At 31.4% G+C, this 25,820-nt stretch overlaps 1 protein-coding gene across 2 annotated transcripts in view; it reads right to left on the reverse strand.

Moving 5' to 3' along the window:
• LOC115889996 (zinc finger protein 37-like) overlaps nucleotides 1-25,820 on the reverse strand; it is a 380,755-nt gene that overhangs the window by 349,861 nt on the left and 5,074 nt on the right. For both annotated transcript variants that reach the window (XM_030910106.1, XM_030910105.1), the window contains exon 5: nucleotides 22,623-22,712. In XM_030910106.1, coding sequence (XP_030765966.1) covers nucleotides 22,623-22,712 — 90 coding nt within the window. The remainder of the gene's footprint in view (nucleotides 1-22,622; nucleotides 22,713-25,820) is intronic.

The following is a 25,820-nucleotide window of genomic DNA, read 5'->3' on the forward strand; positions in this document are numbered from 1 at the left end:
TGTTCTCGCAAAAAATACCATTACAGTTACCACACAAGCATGAACATGGCATATTGCATTTTAAACATGTACCAATGCGATTAAAAAAATAGTACAACAAAATGTGATTTAATCTGCTGGTCTATATTCTTGTGTCAGTGTCACGTAATTTTTAAAAAATGTCTTTAACTTCAGAGCAAAAATCGATTATATTTACGCGATTAAGGGATGGGGTTCCCATAAGGGACATTGCAGATGCATTAGGGATAAACAAAAAAAAACAGTGTTGTTGGCTAACTCCAAAAAAAATTAAATATAATTCAAATATCCTTTTAGACCAGGAATTCCGTCTGGGACTACTAATTCTTGTACTACTTTTTTTTATCGCAATGGTACATAGTTTATTACATCCAGATTTGCAATTACAGTAAATCATTTTCAATACAAATTCTGGTGCCACTGCGTTTGACATTGTTGTTGGAACTAAGTTATACGTTTTTTTACTCCATCCACATTCTGTTGCCTCTTCTCCGTTATTTAGCCAATACTGCATTTATAAATAGGTCCTATAATAATGATTTTCAGCTGCGTTAGTTGTTGGAGGTAAGGTAGCTAAATCAAAATTTTTATTATAAGTACCTGACGAGATGTAAGGGCTTTATATTTAAAATATCTCAACTGATCTAAATCTTTTGCTAGCTTATGTCGACCATATAATGAAAATAAGAATGTATTTCCAGCTTCGACTAGCTCAGATTTTTGTGCAGCAGGATCTAAAAAAACGGATGTAATTTGTCGCAGATGAGGATCTTTTTGCAACGTTTTGAAAGTCGCCAGTTTACATTACATTTTATTTTTTTCTTCCAACCTGTAGCCTAATTTTTCAAACTGTCACTGTATTTTTATAAACAAGTTGTCTACAAAATGGTAGCAATAAGACCTTAGTTTAAGTGCAAATAGCCCCGACCGGGACAAGGTGGAGACTGCTTTCGCACATTATTAGTACACATGTATTTAGTAAAGGATAGCTTTTACAATTTTTGTTAATTTTGAAATATTATTAACCCACCAATAAAAAATATTTCTTGAAAATGTCACAAGGATTGTATTTCAGTTGAATTGATGCTAAATATCCATGTTATTTGTTAATAAGCTTAAAAAAATAGTAATTTGCATTTCGGTGATTCCTTTTAAAAATTGCTCGATTTTCAAAAATTTTTTGTACGTCATTGCGTTAGGATAATAAACTATTTTTTATTGATTCTAATAGAGTTTTTTATTCTCTTTAATTTTTACCTCTTGAAGTTTTTCGCTATAACAAACCGTTTTCGAGTTATTTACATTTTTTCCCAAAAAGTACCAAAATTCAAGATGGCGGCCGATTTTTTTTGATGCCGCCACATCGGACAAATGGGGACTTTTAGTATGTTAATAAGGGTTACTAAGGCTAACTATTTTCAATGGTCGCGGCTTTCTAAAAATTTTTGCAATTTCAACATGGTGAATGTCATAACTGCACTGGAGTATGTTTGACGATCCATTTGACACATTTGAATTTGATTAGAAATTTTCTGAATTTGTCGGTTTTTCCTGAGCTTAGTTTGTATTATTTATTATTTATTCTCCAACAAGTAGTTGTTTAGAGGTAGTAAATCCAGAAGGAAATTTTTTGTGGCAGACTTTAATTAACAGTGACAAATATTGCGATTTATTGAAAAAGACTGTAAAATAGTTGATTGTGTAGCGTGCGGCAGATCTCGGTCACTAATCGAGGGAAATAAAGGAATAACTTTTCGCTAGTAAGTGACAAGCGACTATACCGGGTGCGTCTCACAAATGGCTCACCCCTACAACTTTTATTTATTTTATCAGATAAAAAACGAGATTTGGTACGTTAGTATATGACATAAATTAGGATTGATTGACGTGTTTAATTGTTTTCGGTCACTTCCTGTTTCACCGGAAATGACTAAACTTTTGATTTTTAAATGGCACCCTCGGTATATTTTTACTTTATTCGATTGAAAATTACGTTCTAAATAGAATGACATATCATATGTATATACGTAATCTTTTTGTACTAAATTAATTTGTCCTAAAATTTCTGTGTTTTTTTAAACTAGGGAGGTTCTTGAAATTGTGCTTGATTTTTTAGGAGTCCGCGAACTAAAAAACGTTAAAAAACGCTGATATAGGTAATAAAGAAATTGGTCAATCGGTAATACAAGAAAATTTATATTAACGTTAAAAAATAGATACATACTTAAATTGAATTTTGGCTGTCTCTATTTGACGGTATTACCACAAATTACCTATAACAGATGCGAAAGAACATCGAATTACGCGTTCAGGTTTCTGTGACCTTCAGAAAGAGTTCATAGACCATCCGCATCAATGTATAGTTTGGGTTATTATTTGTTTGGGTGAAAATAATCTGCACCAATATGTTATCGATGCATATAATCTCACAGTAATTTAATAGATTGCTCGTCATATTATATCAGTTCGTAGGAGATTAGGAAAAAAAAGATATTTATAATATAAAAAATTAATTTATTTAACAACATTTAATTAAAGATGTGACAAAATAGTTACATTTCTATTGGTTCTATCGGACTTTTTTCGACTATATAAATCTTTATTTTTTGTAAACTTTAATGCATAAAATATTTTCAATCTAATAAATAATTTAATGATGTAAATGAGAGGAAATTTCTCACATGGGTGGTCAAATTCTATAGTTTTCATTATATCAAAGAGCCTCTGAATGTTTTCTTCAGTGCAAAACTAATCAAAATTTAATATAAATAATTTTTCCATTTCCAGTAAATAAAATGAACAATTTTTCCACTTTCATGATCAAAGGCTTTTAAATGGGTAAATAATTTGGAGTTATCCAGAGATTCGGATTCTTTTGCAAATTTTAGACAAATATCACATTGACGTATTTGAAGACCCTTTTTAATGATGTAGTCAAACATAATTAAAGGCATTTTGAGTTGAAAACATTTCTCAGAGGCTGTTTGATATAACGAAAGCTATAAAATTTGACCACCCATGTGAGAAAGTTCCTCTTATTAACATCATTAAATGATTTATTAGATTGAAAATATTTGATGTATTAAAGTTTACAAATAAAGATTTATATAGTCGAAAAAAGTCCGATAGAACCAATAGAAAGGTACTATTTTGTCACATTTTTAATTAAATTTTGTTAAATAAATTAATTTTTTATACTATAAATATATTTTTTTTCCTTATAAATAAACACATTTGTATCCCATTTTAAATAAGATATACAAATTACCAAAACTTAGAAATAACAGTTCAAAAGTTCAATAAAAATCCTACACCCGTTTTTAAAAAGAAACATATAACCACGCACTATGTCATTCCAGCAAGCGAATACGACACAGCATAGGTTTCCGGACTAAACGACTGGTGTATTTACACCACTCAATAGGCGTGTGGGGTTTGCCGAGCGGCTTCCGATGCAGTCGCTTTCTTTCGCATCTGTTATAGGTAATTTGTGGTATTACTTTGATTTGTCATTTTGCCGACTTAACTAGCAGATCAAGATGATTTAAATCAAAAATTTAGACTTAAGTCATAAAATCGACTTAAATTCTGATGTGAAAATGATTGAAGTCAATAACTTAAGATTTAAATCATTTTGATTTTAGAAAATTGACTTAAAGTTCAAATAAACAAAAAAAATTGTGTCAAAAGTCAATTTAGAAACAAAGTCGTTAGTATATTTCGGAAATGCCACCTACTAGCTAGTGGCTCTTATTATGTCTGCAGTATGTCTTCTGACAATGTGACGTTTTAGGTTAGATCTCCTGTGAGTCTTGTGATCACACAGAGGACAAGATTCTTTCGGCTCTTCTCCGCACTCCCTCTTATGGTCTAACATGCTCTGTCTGCGTTTGAATTTTTTTCCACACTTCGGGCACACCCTACCGCCTAAAAATGGTTTCTGATGTACTTTTGGCCTATGCCCTTATGATCAGCTTTCCGAAAATGTTAAAACAATACCCTATGTCGCAAAAAAACGGCGCTAAAATAATTTTAGCGAGGTCAAGCCCTAGATGTTTATTTTTTATTGGCGCTTACTGTGAGTTGGCCTTACGAAGGTTGTAATTTAGTTTTATATTGAGTTAAATCATTTCTTTTTTCAAACGTCACGAAAGTATTAATTTTTGCGACGTGACTGACAATATATTAAAAAGTCATTTTAACGCCTAGGCATAAAATAAAGCATTTTTACGCCTAAGTACAAAAGTACGAAAGTACAGGGTGTTTTCTTTAATGACATGCTAATATTTAAGGTGGTGATTCTTGTACCTATTTTAAGAAAAAAACTTCATATAAATATATGTCCTAAACATCTTAACTTTTCAGATACAAGGTGGTAAAATTTTCAATTTTTTTTTCAAAATATCTCTAATATGTTATATTTGATACATAATCTTCATTCTTATCAAAACGCTTATTTTGACATACAAAAAACTGTTTTATTTCTCAATTTTCTTTCAGCCGATGCAGAAATGATTTCCACGCAACAGTCACCGCATCAGATTTTCAGCGATTTGACCCTAAAATAAACTGATTTTAATTTTTTAAGCAAAAACTATGATTCGGACGAAAAAAATCAAGAGATAAAAAAATATTTAGAAATGAACGAAGATTTTGAAAATCATTTTTATTTTAAGAAAAGTCAGCGGTGTATCACTTTTTTCCGGAAAAATATTCGATGTAAAACCCGTATGGATGGCACTGGTTGAAATAAATATAATTCTTTGTACACCAAATCAGGTTTCATAAAAATATCTATAATAAAATCAGAGTTAATATGAAAAAAAAAATTAGAAAATTTTACCACCCTGTATCTCAGAAATTAAGATGTTTAGGACATACATTCATATAAAGGCCCAAGAATCATACCCCCTTAAATATTAGCATGTCATTAAGGAAAACCCTGTATATTATTAAACTGACAAAGTGTCAAATTCAACGAGCCCGGTAACCATAGATTCTCGGTATATAATTACATACAATGTATTACTTTTAAATATTTCTACATTATTTGGAACGTTTAAAATTGTTTAACAAATTATTTGTGGCTAAAAAAAAAATAACATGTTCTATTCGGAGTAAAAATGACTTTTTGTGGCTCGCCTGTATGTACAGCCTCGCCGCAAAAGTGTCATTTTTTTTTTATCCTAATAAAACAATATACTACTGTATGATAAAAAAAAGACGTCCAGTTGGCTGGGAAATGACGATCGACATTTCCTATATAAATTGTAAAAATGACAGCAATTTTCATTTCATAGCCATCGCTGACGCCGGTTTTTTTCGATCATACGGTTTATTTAAATGGTGTAGTTAGAAATTCGAAAAAAAAATATTTTTTTCGAAATAGATTTGTGTCTGAAACCGTTTTATCCTATTTTAATCTTTCTATAATTAGTGTTAATTTTGACACGTTTTATGTCAACTTTTAGTAAATTTTGCCTAGAGATTGACCTCACCAAAATTATCATCTCTTGTTATTTTCCCCAGCCGCCACCAAAGCCGTTTTTTTTCGATCATATATTTTTTTTACTTTTTGGTTAAAAAAATGAAAAATGCCAAAGCAAACCAAGCAAAAACCAATTTTTACACACTAAAACACTAAAAACATTTTCCAGCTAAATATATTTATGACATTTCCTAATCACAAGATAAACCAGATTCATATCTTCTCGATAGTACACGGTTTAAGCACAGCTTAATCAGTACCAGCTGGTCATCATTGCTCGTTTCTGAGCATCGCCTACAGGGCTTTTTTTCGAAGACATGCCAGCTGTCTCGATAGGTTTTTTCAACGAAGCTTCAATGGAGTCGGAATCTTCTTGATACATAAGATCCGATTAATCTAGGTAAGTATATAGGCAGATTCCAAATAGTCGCAAACTCGACCGGCTTTAAATGCGCTGTGCTTTAAGCTTAAATGTTTACCTACACCTATGAATGGCCTTTAAATTGAGTCGTACTGAAAGGAATTCCCCGTTCAGTACGACACACTATAGAACGTTCAACACACTATAGAAAGAGATTGATAATCAGACTGAAATAATGAATTTGGAAATGTTTTTGTGCCAAAGGTTCAATAGAAACTATTTTGTCATTTTTTTATTAATTTAAAAAAAAATGTTTCCAAATTTATCATTTTAGTCGGATATAGACAGTTATATCGACATGTTTTTTGTTAATGATGTCATGTATTCATTATTTCGATCCAAATATCTTCATAACGGTTGCTTGTAACGATTTTTATCAAGAGACATTTACCATTTTACGTAGAAAACTGTAGATATGTACAGTTTTTATCTCAGTAGGGTGCAATAGACAGCAGAAAAATTATTTCTCTTCAAACCAGTTTAATCGACGTTAGTTCAGAAATTATTTAGAAAAAAATAAATACAGCGAAACTTCCGCCACCCTGTATCTCCGAAATGAAGCATTTTAGGACATAATTTATAAAAACCTGTTTAGTTTTATTTATCTGCAGCTTATGGTTTATAAGTTTTCCGATAACAATTCGGAGCACCCTGTATAAAAAAAATTATTTTGGGCAAACATGAAATATTTCTTAAACAGAGAATATTTGCTGCCAATTGAATGAAAAAATCCTTAAAAATATGACAAAGAAAATGCTTGTTAAAAGTGAGACAAAATAGAATGCCAACACTACAGGGTGACGTTTATGGAGAACCGGTAATAGATTTTTTTTTAATTTGGATTTTCGCATAAAGACACTTGTTCAATCTGTCTAAATTATTTTCCACATTACGGTGTTGCCGCTTCATACTAAAAGTGGTAGCATCTTTGTTATTTTAAATGGAACACATGGTATATTATTAAATTTTACAAAACTACTTTCATATCTGATAATTTTTCTATTATACTAACCTATACCAATCTCTAATAATAGTTTTCGAGATAAAAAATCAAACATGTGTAAAATTGGCAAAAACATGATCTTGAATCTTGAATAACCAATGCTTATTCGGAAAGGAAGGTTGAACGTGATATCTCGTTGAAAAGCTATTTTATTAGTCTTTTGGTTTTTTAAATAATATACATAGGGTTGAATTTAAAATAACAGATGTCAGCAATTTTATAACAAACAAAAATAAATAATTTATTGGCTCTCCCTGTGTAATATCCAATGAGTTGATTTAGACAGATCCAACATATAAAGTTTCGTTAACTTATAACCCAAATTTCACCTTTTAAAATGTTCATTTCATGATTTTACCAACGCTTACTCAAGATCATGTTTTTGTCGATTTTACATGTTTTATTTTTTATCTCAAAAACTATAGGAGACAGGTATAGGTTAGTATAACAGAAAAATTACGAGATATGAAAGTAGTTTCCAAAAATGTAATTATATACCGGATGTTCTATTTAAAATAAGAAAAATGCTACACTACTTTTAAAATGATGCGGCAACGTTGTAACGCTGAAAATATTTTAGATAGATGGAGCAAGTGCCTTTATATAAAAAAAAATCCAAATTTTCCAAAAAAAATCTATCCCGGTTTCTCCATAAGCGTCTAACATGCCATCGCCTTGAATCACCCTATATAAATCAAATGTCAACAAATCCAATATGATCATAAGTTCTTTTATCGCGATTTTCACCCTATATCCAATCACAGGGCACTCAAAAAGAATATGGACAAATCAGATGAGTCTAACTCGAGATATGATTATATTACCTTGATCAGAGTTAGTTTAGGATGAAGATTACATAGGTAAACTTGACGCCCTTTTTTCGATTATGCAATATAGCTAGTTATTATGAATAATAACGAAAATTTTATGATAAAGTTTTTCTGTGAAATTTATGATGATTTTAGTGAGGGAACTATATACGGTGTGTCCACGGATTGACTCCCAAAGAGGGAAAACTTTTTTATTCGTGGGTTTATGAAAAAAAGTTATTCTTCATAAAAACTCCTGCTTGAGCTTAAACGACCAACAGGCATATTATTTTTACAAATGTATATACCGAGTGTTAAAAAGTTTAAAAAAATATGGAAAACACTAAGAACAAAGTACTTGTACATGTAAAAATACGATGAAAAGTTATGAATAAAAGTTCTAGGGATTGAAAAACTACACCACGTTACCAAATTTTATCTCACTACCTAAATGTACAGGGATTGGTAAAAGATTCCTCTCCATATAAAATACCATTTGCTCTAAATTAACTTAATTTTTTTTGAATAAATTTTAAATCCTTGTTTACCTTTACGCAATTTCATTACTTCCCTTTTTAAATGAACCAATGGAGGCTATAAAATAAAATTCTACTGTCATTCTGCGGGAATGGCTGGATCGACAATCTCCCGAGCGTTGGATTGGACGATATGGACCAATTCCTTGGCCGCCAAGAAGTCCCGATCTTACAGCAATGGACTTTTACTTATGGGGCTACCTTACCCAGAAAGTGTATGCAACTCATTTGGAACCTGATCTTGATAATTTAAAAACCAGAATTAGACGTGATGAAGTGATTAAAAATATCCCGTTGCAAGAAGAGAGATAAAATTTGGTAACGTGGTGTAGTTTTTCAATCCCTAGAACTTTTATTAATAACTTTTCATCGTATTTTTACCTATACAAGTACTTTGTTCTTAGCGATTTCTATATTTTTTAATCTTTTTAACACTCGGTATATACATTTGTAAAAATAATATGCCTGTTGGTCGTTTAAGCTCAAAGAGGAGTTTTTATGAATAACTTTTTTTCATAAACCCACGAATAAAGTTTTCCCTTTTTGGGAGTCAATCCGTGGACACACTGTATAACGCTGTACAAGTAACTATGTTTGAAGCCTCTTTCAAAAAATTCCCAATGAGTCGCAATGTAATTCAAGTCCTGACAAAATATCTATCCAGATTTATAAAACTTTGCATAAAACTAATTTTAAATAAACAAGAAATAATAAGAATTAAAGACAGAAAACATAAACTAGCATAATTAAAATTCGCTTATATCAAAACTATCAAATGCAGTCCAACAAATATGACCAAAAAGTGTTTCAATAACATAAATTGCGTCCTTAGTTGGTATCAATGAATAGAAAATAGTAGGTATTTGACTCTTTCCTTAGTTTTTTTTTAATGTAAATAACTTTATACGAACTGTCTCGAGTAATAAAGTAAAAAAAAATCTCTAAAACATTCAAAGTTTGAGTGTAATGAATGGTATTCATAGATAAAATTATTCAAACAACATTAAAATTAATAAAGTGTGTCCAACGAAGGGAAGGATACATGACAGTGACAATTCTGCCAGTCAAGTGAATTGTATTATCTATCATTTCTTGGATGTCATTTGTCAAAATCTTCCCTGACTCATTGGACAGACTGTACCTTAAATAGAGAAATAAAAACAAACCTGGTACTCCTGAGCCTTTGACAGACATATTTGTATCTTTAACGCCATCTACTGACAGGCATGTTCGCAAACAACTCCAATATAACAAGCTCTTTTAAATGATGCATGATTCCCCCTATATGTAGGTAGATCACAACATACTTTAAAAAAGGATACTAATATATAAGAGAAACAAAGATGAGTCTGAGATAGAATTCCTTGATCCAATGTGAGGTCACTTTTACTTTCTATACAAAATCATTCCTCCTAACATTATTATATTTTAAAGGATACAATCACACAAAACAACAACAAACAGCACATTTTCAGCAACAAACAAACGAGAACCGACTTTCATAACCTGAAAAGCGTACCATCAAGCGGCAGATTTGGCCGAACACTGCAGCCCTAAGGAAAAGGGCGAGCTACCCTCCCTTTTGCGTCGTACCGGGTGGGCAAAAAGTACCTGGGGGGAGTGAAAATGTGGCAGGCAGCCGCCCTACGGACGCCGTTGCCCCGGGTCCCATTGTGTTCAGGTAGAAAATCGATACGAGTATACAGCCCTCGTGATGAAAAACAGAATGCGCTGAGAAGTTTATCCGGTCTTTTCTATGGGGTTTACGACATTGAATGGGGAAATATTTTATAGTATAATAGCCGGTCATTTCGTCCTAATTGATATTGCTTGCTTAAATGCCTATAAATTGTATTATTTACAGGAATTTATATATTATTAGTTAATTTAATATTTATGAATATACAGGGTGTTTCAAAAAATTCCTCTCGTAGGGAGATTCCTCACGTAAAAATAAGATTATCAACATAGGTCCGATTCTGCTTTTTTTCCTAGCTACAGGGTGTTAAGTCTTAATAATTTTTCGATTTATTATAATTTTCTTCCAAGTGCTATTAGCGTTTCGAATGAAATTTTGAGGGTAAAAATTACTATAAATGCGACATATTTTAAGGCTAAAAGTATCGCCATATTCATCAGGGACGTGGTTATCTCTGGAATATTTTTCTAAAAAAGAGCATGTACGCCACTGATTTTTTCTCTTGTTAACGAAATAGTGTAAGCAGTTTAATGCCGATTAAAAGTCTCTTGATATTTTTCGTTCAAATCACTAAAAGTACTGGAAGAAAATTATAATAAATCAAAAAAAAATATTAAGACTTTAACACCCTGTAGCTATGAAACCAAGCAAAATCGGACCTACGTTGATATGAAAAATAAATCTTATTTTTACGAGAGGAATCTCCCCACGAGAGATGGTACATGTTTCTTGGAGCACCCTGTACATAAAAAATTCAGAAAAATTCGAAATAAACTATTTAGCTATATTTTCTAGCTTTAAATAATCTAACTATTAATATAACTCTTCATCTTCATTATCACAAGTAGCTTCACGAATGTTGATGATGTCAGCATCTTCGGCTGTCACGGAACGCAGTTTTTGCGTTTATAGTCATATTCATTCAAAAAAGAGAAACAGGATTACTAATGATAGAGTCGCTAAGCTATTCTATGTATCCCACAATGAAAACTTGCTGAAGAAAATAGGAAACGGCAATAGATCAATTTTTATTTCCTACTATAATATTGAAGATTTTAAGGAAGTAGACTGGCAAGAAGATGTTATTGAGCGTGATGCTGATGACAGCGATAAAAATATGCCTCTTGCTCGACTAGTGTGTCAAATATAATTTTTTTTGTATAAATTTAACCTTAATTTATTTTTTAATTTGAAGAATAACGCTTTATTTGTGTTTATGTATAAGCATTTTGTGTTTTGCGATGTTTTGTTATAATTTTTAAATAAATATTTCAGTTTTTCTTACTTTTACATATATTTCCAATGTTTCAGGAAATATTTCCGAAAAATATATTTCTGGAAATTTTACATCACTAAGTGGAGCCAATATTTGGAAAGATTAAAATATGTACGAGATTTCCTACAGTATGTCACCGGATTGTCTTTAAAAGAGGAAAAACTTTTTTATTTTTATTTTATTGATATTTTGAGAAAAATGCATTCTTCATAAAAATGTTTGCTTATTCTAAAATAGTTAATCCCTTTTATACTTTTCCAAATTTCCATACCATTTTATAGATGGTCATTATTTATTTTCATCAACATCACATTTTTTGCTATTGTTAAAATATCCCATTTTTTTTAAATAAATTTTGTAATTCACTAACATTCTAAAACAGCAAAAAATAGGAAATTAATTAAAATTCTATTAATAAAAGTCTATCAAAGAATGAAATCGAAATGATATTACCATAGAAACACCTTTTGATTTTTAAGTTTTTTCAAATTTTCTCTAAAACGGTTTGGTAATTTGGAAAAGTATAAACGGGATTAACAATTTTTGAACAAGTAAAAATGTTTATGAAGAATGCATTTTTTTCAAAACGTCAATAATAAAAAAGTTTTCCCTTGTAAAAACAATACGGGGACATACTGTAATTTCGACCACCCGGTATGTTTGTCATGTTTATATAGAAAATAAAAAGTAAGGAGTACAGCAACAAGATGTTTTTATTGCGCAAGCGATCAGAATGCAAAATAGAACAACTGTATCTTGGGAAGTCATTTTCAGTGCAGAAAAAAACGTTCTAAAACTACCATACAACCGGAAAAAAAACGGCGTCAAAGACGGCCGAGGAACGACAATCGATAATTTTGGCGAGGTCAAGCTGTAGACGTCGTTTACTTAGTCCGTACTCTATTTTCTTAATGGCCCTTACTGCCCGTTGGCCTTGGAAGATTGTAATGTATTTTTATATTGACTAAAAATGATTTTTACATGGCGTAGTTAAAATTCCTGTTGTAGAAAACACAGGAATTGGTCATAACGTACAAAGTTAAAATTGGAGAAAATTTCATTTTTTGTAAAATGATTTTTGTGTCTGTAAACGGTTATATCGTTTTTTAATCTTTCTATAATTAGGTTAATTTTACGTCAAATTTTAGTAACCTAACCAACTACAACCAAAATTATCACAGATAGTCATTCACAGCCGTCTTTGACGCCGTTTTTTTTCGGTTATACGATATTCCTGGGTGCGTCACTTAATTCACTGTAGCCAAAACTGTGCTATAAAATTGCCTGTGCGTGTGAACTGGCTTGCACAGACCTGCAAAGCCGACTGTGCTAAAGAACTGAGCATCTGTGAGACTTGTGTCTAGCCCTAGCAGGCAACTATTAGGCCCGACCAATCACGTTAGAGTTTTTGACAAACACAAATGAATTAACACACTTCAAATAACCACGCTAACCAACCTGATTGGTCAAGCTTAAAAGTTGACTGCTAGGGCTAGACACTTCTATCTGTGAGGGTTATAAAGACTGAGACAATTTTTCAATTTATTACCGTCTTGGAACAGAGGATAGCTCAATCACTGGATCAAAGATATACTTCAGATTCATAAAAGATGACGGTTGCGTCATAATATCTTATTCGAAGGACATGTGGAACCGATATTTAAACGTGTTAAGAATGAGACAAGTTTCCAAGTTATTACCGCGGGGCAGGAGATGTATCTGGCTGAATCCCTGTATTAAAACAAAGATGGACGATTTATTCTTGCCAGGTTTTAATCAGTGTTAAAGAACAACGCAAATACTTGCCTTTGTCATAACAAGGAGGGTTAATATATGAATTTCTAGTCAAACGTTCATTTCTAATATCGTTAGAATCACAGCCTATTCATACCCAGGCTGCCGATTTACGATCATTTGCATGGAAATCCACGTATGCACCACATATTCGCTTATATTATGTAACAAGTCGGGTTCTGAGCTGAATTGAAAATAAGTAAAGGTGACCAGCTGGTAGTGAATAAGCTATGGTTTATTCGGTATGATACAATAGTTAATAGAACTTTATAGCACACCTTCAGAATTAAGACGTTTTTTGTCAGAATCGAAAAGGATTAGTTTAAAACAATTTTTATGCAGAGTGAGTCTTTAACAAGTGCGAAGCCCAGATCACGCCTATGAGGATTTTTTTCACGAAAAAAAAACATTGTATTTTTTTATTTTTCTGGAATATTTTAGTTTTCAGTTACTTACTTCTTTTACCGATAGCTCTGAAAATGTTTGCACTTATTGGAGACTTACTGCCTAGTTCACTGTATATCTAGGAGTTTAGCACCTTCAAAGTCAAAAATATTCCATTTTCTTGAAAAATAAAGTCTTTTTTAAGATACATATATTCGAATAAATAGTTTTTAAATGACAAGTTTAAGAATTATCCTGTGTATTTTATCTATGATCAATATTAGGGAGAAATAATGAAAAACTTAGATTATCAAATTCGCAAAACTTTTCAAGCTTTGCAGCTACTTAAGTTTGGCCAATTTTTTACATAAAAAATGTGTTTAAAACAATTCCGATACTGACAAGAAACTGTATGGTTGTAGAAATATTTTAGTAGTTTTGATGACGAGACATTCGCCAGGTTTATAAATCATAGAAGGTATACAAAAACCATACCTTCCTTAAAAAGTCCCTTTTAGACACAATCGACCAACATTGTAGTGTTATTTTCCATTTTGAATACAGGATTTCTTTCCTGATTTGTATTTTATGCAAGTAACATAAATTCCCTATGATCGAAAATAAACAGTCAGCGTAGGATGCCAATTTACATAATCGTAGAAGTCGATCCCTATGATATTGAAAAAAAAGTGCACAATTTTTTGGGGTAGTATATTTCGACCCCAGAAACACATCTCGATTTTTTTTTAAATTTTAAAGTTCTTTTGGAAATTTTAATTTTTTATATCTTTATGTGTCATATCTTCATAATATGACAACATAGGTAGTAGATAAATTTACAAGAAAGAAAAACCAGAAAGTTCTCAAAATTTAAGCAAGAAATGGAAATTTTCGAAGTAAAATAACTGTTATTTTGGACTTATTTGAAAATCCGTAGAAAAAATATGTTTCTTTTATCGAGATCTACCAGCCCTGAAAATATTTGCACTTATTTAAGACCCACCCTGTATAGTTCGACTTTTCTAGTGACAAATTAAACTTTTTGCATATTTTGCTTTTCTGTGTTGATTTTGATCTATTATCAACTATTATCATATTTACTTTATTGATTTTATGCACTGTATGGCTTGATTTACAAATTATAGCAACCTCAATTAAAAATGTCAGTTACTTGTGTAGCATGTAACCGTTCCAGATTAAAAATTACCACCAAATCATGCAGACATTGAAAAAAATGTCGCGATTTCTCATTGTTGCTCTACTATACTCATTAGTGCGGGCTTACAAGCATCCGTTATGCATCGTCGGTCGTTATGTAATTTTTGAAATAAACCAATAAAACTGCATGAAAACTGTGACGGATGACGCATAACACATGCATGTAAACCCACACTTATTTTTGTTTTACTTAATGGGGATTTTAATCGAATGAAGGAAAAAATATATATTTACTTGTATACGAACTCTCCGCCAATGACAAAATTTAACGGATATACAGGATGTATCTTAAAAAAGTGCAAATATTTTAAAGATCTTGAAATTTTAGGAAAAAAAATTATTTTCAAAATAAAATTACTCGACTATTTCGGACTTATTTGAAAATCAACAAAGAAAAAAACTATTTTTTTCAGTATCATATTGCGCCCTGATATTTGGACTTAACACCCTGTTATATAACTGCTAATTTTGGATCAAAAATTATATATGAAATGCTTTTTGTATTAAGATTTACTTTAATCAAGTTCAGAAGGTAATAAGTATATTTATGACCAAAAATGCCAATCATATCTAATGTAATTTTATAAAATCAGTGTATGTATAAATTTTCTGAACTGATAATTTTTGGTAAAGATCCATACAAAAAACTATTGTTCATGTGTTCGTTTGGTGTATCCAAGTAAAAAAACCTTAATTAAAAAACTCAATTAGAAAAAACACTTAAAAGATATGTGCGAAATTTTTGGTCATAACATACTCAATATTTAAAAGCTTTGTAACCTTTGGAAGCAGAGGAAGTAAATTTAGCAAAATAGAACACATTTATTTCTACGATTCATTTAAAAAACGTATAAAAGCCCTTTGATGAATCTTAAAAACAAACCTGCTTTTGATAGCCTTATAATCCTAAAAATACAAACCACAATGCGGCCATATTTACATATCCAACGATGTCACAAGCTGACAAAACTGGTCCATGTCAAAAATACCCATCAAAGCAAGCAAGAAAACTCAATGGTCTTGTTTACAGAATTGCCAATATATTGTTTCTACCACTTCTTTACACTTATATTCGTATTTGTAGCAGGTAAACTAACTTATGTACAGATCTTTTTAATCATACGTCTCTAAATTTATGAAATACGTTTTCCTTCATTTATGGGAAGAATCCACCCCTACTTTAGTGGACTGGGTGTGGTAACTCAAAAATTTCGCAATGGCAAAATAGACTAGACATCGGTAGAAAAATAGCTTAAATTTTGAAAAACAATTAGATCCAAACATTAATTCTCAAAAAAATTATCCAAAATTTCTTCGCTGGTAAAATTAAACTAAAAGATTTTAAAATTCTCCAAAATAAAACTAAAACATAAAAAGAAAATGTTAACAAATAATATAAACTGTTATCCAAAACCCAATCGCTTTATGGCACAAATACAGGGTGCTCGAACAAGATGAAATCATGTGAGATATGAAGTGGTCAAAATTAAAATGGAACAAGTCCAATTTCCTTCTATTTAAGTAATCGTCTTTATACGTTTATATTTAAAAAATTTTGATTTTTTTGAGTAGATAAATGAATCAAGCCATGCTTCTCGCATTAAGTAGCTATAGCCTGTTTATCCAACTTTGTTTTATTTATCAAATAATCTTGAAGTAACACCCTGTAAAAATGTATGTATGTACACAAGGAAAAATTGAGAATGTAAAAACCGCAAATTTTTTGAAAATTCAATAAGGAACTTTTTTTTGGACACCTCGTATAGTAATTTTCAGAAACTCAGTGAGTCATGATAGAATTATTACTAAAAGTTAAAGTAAATGCTCTGTTTATATTAATCGTAAATATTTATAAAATTATATGGCAAGTTCTCTTTGGTGTAAGCATTGTAGTTTTCATTAGAATGAAAACTTATCATTAATTTCGGCTGTATTGAAACTCAAAATTTCACAAACACCATGTGATCGAATGAAATACTCCAGGCACAAACAGGCAAATGAAGTTCATTTGAAGCCCTGGCTAAACTTAAAAAAGCAATAAATTTGAGAACACAGTTGTTGATTTTAATAAAAACTTTGTACTTAATTGCAAAGAAACATTCAACATACGTTCGCTAAAAACTTTAGTAATAAACGTTCAGAGATTTTAGATATAAAATGAAGTTCCTATTTAGTAAAATGATCCAAACAAACGGCCTCTAGTTGGCTTGGAAATGACGATCAATGACATTCTCTATGAACTTCATATACAAGGTGTCCCAGAAATAAGACAAGTATTTTAACTGGTAGTAGTATCCTAGAGGTTTTTTTCGCGAAATTTATCTTTTGAAAATTCGGAATTTTGTAAAAAATGAAAAACAATAAGGAGAAAATATGTTTCTTTTATCGAAATCTACCACCCCTTAAAATACTTGCACTTATTTCTGGGATACCCTGTATAAAATGGCAATGATCATTTCCAATCAAACTATGATGCTGTTTGTTTTTAAGTAAAGTAGTTTTTGGTAACCAGCTGACTTGTTTTATCCCATCCTACATCAAAACCTCCCTAATGACGCTTAGTAAAGCTTGAATTAAAATGTTACCCCTTCTGCGCCTAGTGTGACTGTCTTTTTCATTCGATTACGTAGATGATGCTGTTTTAAGGCGTATACAATAACTGGAAGAAATCTTTGGTTCTATTACCTTTTTAGCGTTAACTTAATCGACTAATGATTAGAATAAACGAAAAATTAAAATGAGTTGTATAAAACTAAATATTTGGAAAAATCTTTGGTATGGAATTAGAATATTTTTCATCAAAAATCTGTTATCTTTGGCGTTCTATATACAGTGATACTTTTACTGAACATTCTCAACGAGCCAGGCAAGTTGTTCTTTGGCAAAGGGTTAGCGTCAAAACATCTGTGCTTATTGTCGTAATGTCTTTTAAGATTGCTCTGTTGGTGAAACGTTCGATCGCAATAAGTGCAACGGAACATGGCGGCCTTGCCGCACTCGTACTGCACGTGCCTGCGCATGTTTCCTCGGTGTTTGTAGATCTTTCCACAATTTTGACACGGGTACCCCACGTCGCCGTCAATCTTTCTCAGGTACCAAGAACCATCTTCGCCTGGAAAAAGATTCTGCTGTACTCGGTACCAGTAGGTTTATTTCGACGCATATTTTGGTCTTTGGCTTTTTGCTGAGTGTTTTTAGGCCTGTCATGAGTTTTTTGCTTGGTTAAATCATGTAATGTTCTCGGTTTCTGTCTAATTTGTGTAATTTTTACTTAGCAATAGTGAGTGAGCCACCGAAAGCATTACAAGAATTGAAAGGAAATTTTAACGAAAACTAGGAAGTCTTTTAGAAGTGAACATGTATTGACTAGAATTATTTTAACAATGTAATGAAAATAAGTATATTCAAGCTGTCTGGATGTAGTCTTGAAAATGGCGTGGTTGAATGAACCGTCCTGTAACAAAACCAGGAATATTTAGCATTTTTTTAACAGACTAACCAACCTAGTGTATGAGATTTAAAGCACATCTACTATTCAATCGAAAAAAAACTGTCAGAATTGACGTGGAAATGAATGTCGCTGTCATTTTATACGAAAAATCATGTAGTGAATGACATAGATCGTCATTCCCAAGTAACTTGACAGTTTATTTTTCGATCGAAAAGAGACATCTATCTGATAATCAACATCTGTACTAGAAAATATAATGCCTTAAAATATTTTTATATCAATTATCAGACAAATTTAGTAATTTACCTGATAATATTTATAGCAAATGTAGGCCAAATATAAAAACATTGAAAGGGTCTTTTATTTTACATATTCTATTCCGTACGATCGAAAAAAAAAACAGCGTCGTCAAGTTACCTTAGAAATGACAATCGATGACGTTCATCATAATTTCTCAGGTGCCTTAACACCGTTTTTATCACACAGATCAGACAGGTCCTAATATTTATAAAAGTAAAATATTAGGACGTGTATTCAAACAATCATGAGAAAAAAAACTATCAGAGTAGACATATAAATGATCAAAAAAAGATCGGTATTATCTTATATAAAAAAGTAATCGATCGTCATTTCCAAGCCAACTTGACGCGATTTTTTATCTTCCGGAATATCTTTGGTAATCTAAAATTTAAATTTCAGCGAAATCTCAAAAAATAAGTTGGCATCACAGGCTCGAAACTTTAAATAAAAACGCACTTTAAAGAGTGTTTTATACTTTAACCATATATATACTTACACTTCTAAAGAAAGTCGTAATAATCTCTTGTGCTGGATTTTCTTGGCAGGTTCCTTGTCCCCTTCTTGATTCTTCCGTGATTCTTCATCCAATGTCCTTGGTTGCTCTCCTGGTTGTCATCTCATCTTGACGGACGAAGAGGAAGGATTGTGGATAAAAAGGAAAAACAGGTTGAACGGAAAAAAAATAAAAGGGTCTTCTTTCTTGGTTTAGGTTCCATTTCACCCTTATTAACCCCTTAATTTTACATTTACATAAAACCCCTTTGATAGTAAAAAATCATAAAACAGAATATTAAAGAAAAATAGAAAACTCCCTTATATTAAAAATTTAATATTGAATTGAGTGCACTTTCTTTTCATGAACCCTTAGTACATCCCTTCTAGTGAACCTCCTCATACAAATCCCACAAGTAAACTGTCTAGCAACCCCGCACTCATATTTCATGTGTCTTTCCAGACTATATAATACAGAGTAAGCCCTCCCGCACCTAGTGCAAATATACGGCAAGATCTCTGCAAAAAACACCAACGCATTTGTCAGACGAACATACCACACTCGTTCAGAGATAAAGAACACCAACCTTAAAGTCCCCTAGTCCCTGAATCTCAGTAAAGTTTTTTTAACTAAAATAACTCGGATCAAAATAATTTGCCAAAGTATACAAACCCCCTTGGTCCGAGCTAATTTAGTAAAGAAAACTTCGTTTCAGCCATCACGGTGAATTAGAGGGACGGAGAATAGGAGCACAGTATTTGGTTGGCCTCCTATCTCAATAAACATACAAACATCCACATTCATGCAAGAGTTTTTTATAAAAACCTGGCCGTATTTAAAATTTAGCTTTTTTATATAAAATGATAATAACTGATGTAATTTTGGACAATAACTAAAGTCTTGTATGATCAAGCAAACCTTGTATGATGGTTGAAAAATTGTTATGATAAAATACACAAAAACTTCTCAACTATAATCCAAGTCCACTTGACCACAAAGAATTTTTAATCGTATTGTAAATTGTAACTAATGTAATTTGATACAATACAATAAATTCTGTATGATCAAGCAAACTTTGTATGATTGTCAAAAAATTTTATGGTAAAATACATAAAATTTTTTCTTTGATATCAAAGTCAGCTTGACCATATAGAATTTTTAATCGCATTGTATCATGTAATTTTGTACAGTACAATCAAAAAGTTTTGTATGATCAAGCAAACTTTGTATGATCGTTGAACAATTTTTATGGTAAAATACATAAAAACTTTTCAACTATAAAATTCAAAGCCTGCTTGATCACAAGAGTTTTTTAATCATATTGTATGAATACAACTAAAACCAATGTAATTTTGTGAATACGATCTAAAAGTTTTGTATGATTAAACGTATTTTGTATGACAGATAAAAAATTCTCAAGAAAAATACATGAGAATTTTTTCAACTGCCAAAACCAAAACTTACTAAATCATAAAACCCTTTTTATCGTATGGTATGCATGTGTTGTGTGTGACTAGATTAGCATTAATTTGAAGTGACTTTTTAATGTAAAGTAAAAAAAAATAGTTTGAGTTGTTTTTCGATCCCTAAGCATCTTGTTGAAATAAAGCAGAAGTAGCTTTAGATGTTGATTTTTTTGATTTTTGAACCAAAATGTCAAAAATCAGTATTATTAAAACTTTGCAGCACTTTCTTCAGGCAAAGCAATAAAAACACTTTTAAAAAGACCAAAATATTCGCCAGAAACCAAAAATATTACTATAAACAAATAACATTTATAGTAATAAAACCACAATCTTCTCTAACAATGTTAAAATATTTTAACATTGATATTTTCCGATGACTCACCTTATTTCTTCATTAATGAGTGCTTATTTTTGTAGAATCAAATTAAAAACTACAAAAATAAAAAACACTACTAATACAAAATAACTTTCAAAGAAAAATAAAAGTAGTTATTTCTCAAGAAAGATATTTTGTAGAGAATAATTTGCTGTTGGGTGAAACTGTTCTGTTCAGTAAAATTACTGAAATCTAATAAAGCTCTTAAAAGAAAAGAAAAATATTAGAAATCAATAAATTTAGATGAACTGAATAACAACGGGATGAAGAAATGAAAACTATAATCTACAAAACGTAGATTATGAATTTAACAACCATTCACATTACAAACATGTAAAGTGAATTCAGGATTTTAAAATAGCACAAAGAAAAATTTCTTGTGCTAAAAAACACAGCGAAGCACTTCCTCCTAAACAAATACTCATTTTTGACGAAAAGTATTGCCAAAAAAAGTATCGTTTGAAAAAATTGACCTTTTCGCATAAAGTACTCAAAAAATATTGAGTACATACTGCAAAAAGGCAGGGTCGGTTCAAATGAACACGGCAAGACTCAAAATGCGAGCCATGCCGCACCAAAAAAAATACAAAAAAATGTACAAATTAAAAAAAGGACAAAGGGAAATAATGTACACAGTAAAGCATGCAACATGATAGATACTTTGTTAGACCAAAAGTAAAATGAGATAGAAGGCCAACAGAATACCGGGGACACCAAACAAACGATAACAACTGCCACGAGAAATAATGTTCTTTTAGCTTAAACTCGGAAGCCCCAAGAATGCGACTCCTTCCAAAACAACAAAAAAGACACATTGATATCGCTTGTTTAGCACCCCACCAAAAAAAAAGAACACCCAAAAAATACACGGTTGTAATCGCATGGCAAAACTTGTAATTAAAAGGATAATAATAGGATGTTAAGTAACTGCTAAGAAAATTAAAACAAAATAATAATCGAAAAGAACGTTAAAATTAAAACAGACATCCAAAAAATATACGCCGAGACTTTTGACAGTCTCCGATTCTTCTGATAAGAAACCACAACGTTGCCACAGATTGAGATTGTTATTTGATTTGACAGGTCAAACAAGAATGGTCTTGGCGTTAAAAGTAATAACAGCCAATACATTCTTGGACTAAAGAAAAGTAAGTAAAACCGAAGTAAAACGTGTGGAGCTGGCAACGTTTTGATGACTTTCCCCGTCTCCCTTCTTCTTACCTTAAAACTTGTATTAAAAAATCGCGATTTTGAGAAAATTAAATTAAAAACAACGCACGATGTTATCAGGATAACAATCGTATATATATTTCTATTATGTCGTTAGCTGAATAACGACTTGTCTTAATAACAATATAGTTTGTTAGCAGAATAACAAACTTTAATAACTGGTATTAAACAGAATAACACCAGTAATTTAATTTAATAATTTAATTAATTTATTTATATTTAAGTAAAAATACGGATTTTTGAGTGAAACTGCAACAACGGCTGCGTAGACTTCTCTAAGGACCATCTAAGGGAGCAGGGCGAACAAATATCAACCTAATTTCCTACTGCCAACTACAGAAAGCTAAATAAAGGTTATAGATCGAAGCAAACCAAGTAAGACTGTACACAAGCAAATAAGAGTTAAATCAAAAGCTACCCAAAAATAAATAAGTCAAAAACTAGAAAAACTAAAAATTAAATCAGAGACTGGACGACTCGGGTGGAGAATTGCCTTGCGACATACAAGCGTGTTAAAACTCGAATGCCTATCTGAAGTCGGCTTTAGATCGAGACGGTTTTTTCTCGGTTTAAATCTTGGAATGTAGAATTTTTTGATGAAAGCTTGAAGCCTCTTTCAGAACGGTATAGGAGCTGTTAAAAATGAAACAAAAATCTTACCTTGTGAGTCCCTGTGTGCGCCTACCGCTTCTTGAGCGGCTAAAAATACCTCGTCTTGTGATTGATTACCCATTTGCCAATGTCCAAATCCTAAGGAGAAGAAAAAGGTAACACACCATACATTTTAATGACCGTTTTTTAATTTGGTAATTTCTTTTAAAAACCTCTTATATCACCAATATCAGTCCTAGTAAGATCATTAGTTCTTGGTATAAAATATTTATTTTACACACTAGACGCCCATTTCACAAAAACAGCGAGTCAATATTAACATAAGTTTTAACATAGTTCTCTGACCATCATAAGACAAGACACCTAGTCTTGAAAATTGTTTAGTTCAATCTCATTACAAAAGACAATTAAATTAATGCATTAAAAAATAAAACAAACCAGTCACAAGTTGTTCTCTATTTTAGTAATTTCCTTTAAAACTAGAGTTAGATAATAATATTAAAATATAATTAATGACATTTAGTACAAATGTGTTGAACTTCTGCATGCTGTTTGCACACACCGTTATTGCATATGAAGCACCGATTTCGAGTCTTTTTATCTCTTTTCCTGCCACACAAATGACATCTGCCAATTTGAGACATAGAACGTCCAGGGTTTTTGGGTCCTAGTGTGAGACCACCTGGGGTACAGAAAAATACCGTGTTAAACATTGCGTCTCATCCGAAACCAATGACAAGAAAAAGATAAAACAATTCTGGGGATTGTAGTTGCAATAATTTGAAGATAGAATAATGGAAAAAATTAACACATCTTTTTCAAAGAGTTTCATATTCATAGAAAAACCACTCTAAGGTACACCTGCACCCCACCTGAGCTTATAAAGATAAAGATTCAAGATGTTTTGTGTACTGTGGATGTGTATGATATTCTAGTAGCCAAAATGTATGTAATAAGGTTATTCAGAAATTTATGTCAAAATGAACGCTTAAATATCAAAATGTTTTCATTACATGTTTTCAAATAAAAAATTACACCTAAACCTAACCCATAAAAATACTTTAGTGTAATACATCCCACATCACTCAGACAAAAAAAAATGATCAAATAAAATTTCGAGAACGCTTCAAAGAAAGTACCGAAGTATTCCCAAAAAATTAATTTTCCTTCAATCGTTTGTGTAAATGAAGAAGATAAATACACACTAAAACGTAGTTTTATAGGTTAGGAAAATCTGCAACCAAATAAAACTGAGACACTTTGGTACAAACTAACATAAATTTCATCAAAATCCAAGCCTTTCAATATACAGGGTGTCCCAGAAATAAGTGCAAATATTTAAATTTGTAGTATACATTAGCCCCACAAACACGCCTATGAGGATTTTTGCGAAATAAATTGTTTATTTTTTTTTATATTTCTCTCAACATTTTCCGGGAAATTTTAAAAAACTTTTTAGTGCCACTTGTTTATTCACCTGAGGCGTCGAATAAGCCTCGTGAAAAGTCCTGAATAGCCGGTTATCGCCAGCGGCTCTCAAAACGCTGCCATTATTTTTTAAAATTTTCAAAGTTAAAAACTCAGTTATTTTCAATGTATTTTAAAAGTGGTAAAGAGAAAAGATTCAAAGAGAAGAGATTTCTTTTGACCAGATCTACCACCCCTTAAAATATCTGCACTTACTTCTGGGACACCATGTATATTAGAAAAACTAATTTGCACTGTTTATAGAAACCTTTAAAAGATGGATAAGTAATGTAAATAAAAAGTATTAGATTTTATAAATACCATAGTTTGGGGCGAAATTGATAATTACATGGTTTAGTCACATTTTTAAATTTAGCGCCAAATTTATGCAACTAGAATCAGTCTTGTTTAGTAAAGCTTTGATGACAAGACGTATGCAGTCAGGTGTGCCATTTTTTATCTATTTTTTGCAAAAAACGCGGTTAAAATTAATTAACTAAAATTAAAATTTTAACCGCGCTTTTTGCAAAAAATAGGTAAATGGCACACCCGACTGCATACGTCTTGTCATCAAAGCTTTACTAAACAAGACTGATGCACACCACTGCTTCTAGTTGCATAAATTTGGCCCTAAATTTAAGAATGTGACTAAACCATGTAATTATCAATTTCGCCTCAAACTACGGTACAAAAATTATTTGAAAAAAATGTAGTCAATGAAAAATCAAAGATCATATATTGTAAGCTTCAGTTAAAACAAAATTGAAAAATAGTTAATTTAAATATATACGGTAATTAAATCGAAAAAAAAATGGCGTCTAGTTGGCTGGGAAATGACGACCAATGACATTTCCCATATAAATTTACATATAAAATAACAACGATCTTCATTTCATAGCCATCTCTGGCGCCGTTTTTTTCGATCATGCGGTTAAAAGTATTATAGGAATTAATTAAAATCAGAAAACTGAAAGTACAAAATAATAATTAGATGTCTTTATGATCCATGTAAAAATGACAGCAACATACATATTAATGAAATCCTATTTTAGCAACCTGAGCAGTAATTTTTTTACGAGTTTTTAAGTAAAAATTCAGATTTTGTCCCAAAAGTGAGTTTAAATTTAGACATGATATCAATGAAACATTTTCAGAATAACATGTTATAAAACTCGTTAATTATTAGATAACTAATAATACATACAACTGATCATCCACAAAAATGTTGGGTCTTTTTTTATAAAATACCAAATAAAAAAATATTAAGGGATTACAGGAAAAACGACTATCTTAGAAACATATTATATTTCATAATAGAGATAATTATAAATTAATCAATAAATTCCGAATAAATTATACAATTAACCAAAACTAATCAGCACTTTCTAAACACGTTTGAACTAGCCCCTTTGTTGCCAGAACGTGTTGCCTCATGTTAATGTTCAACTTTTTCAAATAAAACTGTAAACTCGTCCGCTTAATGCCGTACTTAACAGATGCGCGCGACACGCTCAAACCCAAATTCAAAATGGCGTCCAGCGCCGTGTAAACCATTTCGTCCGAGTACTTTCGGCGGGTGCCCCGTAATGTCTTGAACAAGCTGCTTATATCAATGTGGTCGCCGTCGCCCTCATATACGTGGTAGCCGAAGCCGTACACATCTGCGAACGAAACCAAAACAAAAAATTTGGTTTAGTTCCATTTCATCACGAATGTCGGCTTGTGTTTGTTTAATCAAAGCGAAAGAAGGAAGGTTTTCAAACTGTCGCCCGAGCCTAG

The sequence above is a fragment of the Sitophilus oryzae genome, unplaced genomic scaffold (genome assembly GCF_002938485.1).
Source record: "Sitophilus oryzae breed Bouriz unplaced genomic scaffold, Soryzae_2.0 scaffold_857_pilon_pilon, whole genome shotgun sequence".
Lineage (NCBI taxonomy): Eukaryota > Metazoa > Arthropoda > Insecta > Coleoptera > Curculionidae > Sitophilus > Sitophilus oryzae.